Genomic DNA, 2,932 nt, shown 5'->3' with positions numbered 1-2,932 from the left:
GGCCCTTCCCAACAAAAGCAAATCTGGCGGTCAGGATCCGAGGAGGTTCATATGAACATAAAAAATACCAATCGACGGTCGTCATGGCCCTTTCTTGTCCCATCTCTCAATAAAATGATTCCACGTGTCTTTCGAGATTCACAAGAAACGCATCCATAAAAGCCAAAAGAGATCACCCTTATCTCTCTCCCTCTTCCATTTTGCTCTCTAGAGAGAGAAAAACTAGCCGCCGCCTTCTCTCTCTCTCTTTCTTATTCTCTCTCACCGGGAAACGGGATATTTTCCGGCCGGTGCGTCGCATTTTTCAGCGGGAAGATGCTGGAGGAGTCGATCCCAGCCATCTGGGCATCGATGCACAGCTGGTTCACCCCCACCGTCCTCTTCGTCCTCCTCAACCTGGTTATAGGCACCATCATCGCCACCTCCGGCCAGAAATCCGGCGGGAAGCCTCCGGCGAGATCCCCCTCCGTGCTGGAGCGCTTGCGCTCCATCAACATCCACAAGCAAAAGGTGGAGGACGTCCCGATCGTCACATTGACCGTTCCCGCCGAGCCAGAGGAGATCTCTGCCGTCGATGAGGCCTTCCATGATGGTGGTGACAGTGGTGGTGATGCTTTCGTGGAGGTTCCGGCGAAGATCCCCCGGAGGATGAATAAGTCGGCGAGCGCCAAGGCGGCCTACAATCACGTGGTGGAGAAGAGGGAGGAGATGTCGACCCCGCGGGCGAAATCGCTGACGATCGGCCGAAAGGTGGAGGAATCCGTCGAGGACTCTGAAGTGGACGAGGTGAACGCAAAGGCCGACGACTTCATCAACCGGTTCAAGCAGCAGCTGCAGTTGCAGAGGATGGAGTCAATCACGAGGCATAAGGAAATGCTCAACAGAGGCAGATGAAGCAAACCCCCACCCCCCTTTTCTCTCTCTCTCTCTCTCTTATTTTGCTCTTTCCTCTTTGCTGGGTGTGATGGAATCTACATGTAGCTCTCTTATTAGTGGTAAGAAGAGGAAATGGGTATAGTTTTTGTTCTGTAAATCTGGTTTTGTATGGTTCAGTGTCTGCTGGACCATGGATGGATCTGTCTGAAGTTTCCTTTTTCTTTTTTCTGTTAGTGTATTTTTTTTTGTTTACCTTTTTTTATTAGTGAAGATGGGAGTTAGAGATGCTAAGAAGCCAAGGAAATATGGGATTTCATTTTGTTTTTTTTTTTAATCAAATGATATAATTTTTGGTGTATGGAATTGCTTATCAGTTATGTTGTATGGATGGAGATAGGACTCTCTCTCTCTCTCTTGGATGGTAAGAGACAGAGTGCTGTAACTCACCCCTCACACTCGAGCCCACACAGAAGGCTGAGTCTAGCTAGCTTCCAGAACTTAGGCATCAACTGACGCCACGGTGCTTATTTTATATGACGAAAATATCCCCTTGATCTGAGTGTCGGCCCCACATGTTGGAGAAAACGCCTCCTGCTACTTTGAGCGGATTTTCGTCATTTTAATGCCGGACACGCGAAGGTGGGGCCCTCACAAAGCTGGAAAGCACGGAGGAAAAGAAAAGTGGCATGCACCCCTTCCCCTTCTGAGAATGGCGGTTTGGCCCTGTGGGGGCCCACAACATGGGGGGGAGCCAAATGATCGTTTTCTGAGGGCAGTTTCGTCACTGTGTCAAGGATGATGCCATCGTTTTCAAGCTCTCGAATGTATGTAACCAAACTCACGCGGAAGGCGTGTCCTTGGGGAAATGGAAAGGCAACTCTTGCAATGGGTTTCATTCTCTCCAGTCCCCCGACCCAAGAATTTATCGTGCGTTTGTGTCACGGAAATGGTGGGGATTTCGCGAAAAATGCACAAAGCAGGGAGAGTTTCTTCCGGGCCATATCGTGGTTAACCAAACGCTGTCAAGGGTTTTATCCCAGAAAAGCAACCCCAAAATCAACGGCCACCCCTTATTTCCACGAAAACCATTTCCAGTTGCTTAATCTAGGGTGGGCACAGATGTACATTGAAAGGGAGAAAATAAATACTAATAAACTATACTAATAGATTTCAAACAAAATTCACATAGTTATGCTCTAAATCCTAACAAAAGTCATAGATTTCTCATCTATCCTAAATAAAAAAAGCAAAACCCTTAAAAATTTTAAATTTTAACCAAAGTCAAGTATTTATTCTTTCATTGTTTCATGTTTAATGCTAATTTTAAAAAGAAAAAAATAAGTAACACCCTAAAATTGTAATTCAAAATTGGTGCCATTTAAAAACAAACTAAATCAAAACCCTAATTCTTAAAAAGATCATCAATTATGCATTTATGCTAATCAAGCATGTAGAATCATACTTAATATTAGTTAAAAATATAAAAAATACCTAATTAAGTACTCATCATTTAAAAACAAAATATAAATATAAATACTAATCCAAAAAAATAAAAAAAACTCAAAAAATTAATTAAATATTTATGTTATTTAAAAAAAACTAAATAAAACCCCTCAATCTTAACAAACAACATTTATCGTAACGCCCCAAAATTTTGAACATGTAAACCTTTTGAAAACGGTTTAAAGGTTAGAAAATCCTTTTTTTCTTTTCAGAGTTTATTTATAAAATCAGCGAAAACATTTCTTTAAAAGAAAAGAGGGCAAATCGATAATCTTGAGCACGTTAGCTAAAAGAGCATAAAAGACAAAGGCATAACTTGCAAATATCCAGATGAAATCATTTATATCATAAACAATTTTAAGTTTGTACAAATTTGGATTTCTCTAAGAAACCCGTAAGAAAACCAAAAATGACCAGGACAAAAGCTGCGAGGGGAAACAGTGGATCCTGATGACATCTCGCAATCGCGACATCGGCTGCTGAGTACCTAATCATCACCTGTACCCATAAAATGGGTTAGTTTCATGAAAAACTAGTAGGTGCACAAGTAGAC

At 42.4% G+C, this 2,932-nt stretch overlaps 1 protein-coding gene across 1 annotated transcript; it reads left to right on the top strand.

The window, feature by feature from the left end:
• Positions 1-200: 200 nt before the first annotated feature.
• On the top strand, positions 201-1,228 carry LOC149815026 (pathogen-associated molecular patterns-induced protein A70-like). The gene has a single exon (XM_089989994.1). The coding sequence runs from the start codon at positions 316-318 to the stop codon at positions 892-894; it is 579 nt and encodes a 192-aa protein (XP_089846120.1). The 5' UTR covers positions 201-315; the 3' UTR covers positions 895-1,228.
• The last annotated feature ends 1,704 nt before the right edge of the window (positions 1,229-2,932 follow it).

Source organism: Nuphar pumila, chromosome 15, assembly GCF_984573655.1.
Source record: "Nuphar pumila chromosome 15, dmNupPumi1.hap1.1, whole genome shotgun sequence".
NCBI classification, from domain to species: Eukaryota; Viridiplantae; Streptophyta; class Magnoliopsida; order Nymphaeales; family Nymphaeaceae; genus Nuphar; species Nuphar pumila.
Note: the sequence above shows the minus strand (reverse complement) of the source record. Positions and strands in the feature narration are given on the sequence as shown.

Excerpts from the sequence above, each read along its gene's own strand:
- LOC149815026 (XM_089989994.1), top strand. The coding sequence starts at position 316 with ATGCTGGAGGAGTCGATCCCAGCCATCTGGGCATCGATGCACAGCTGG.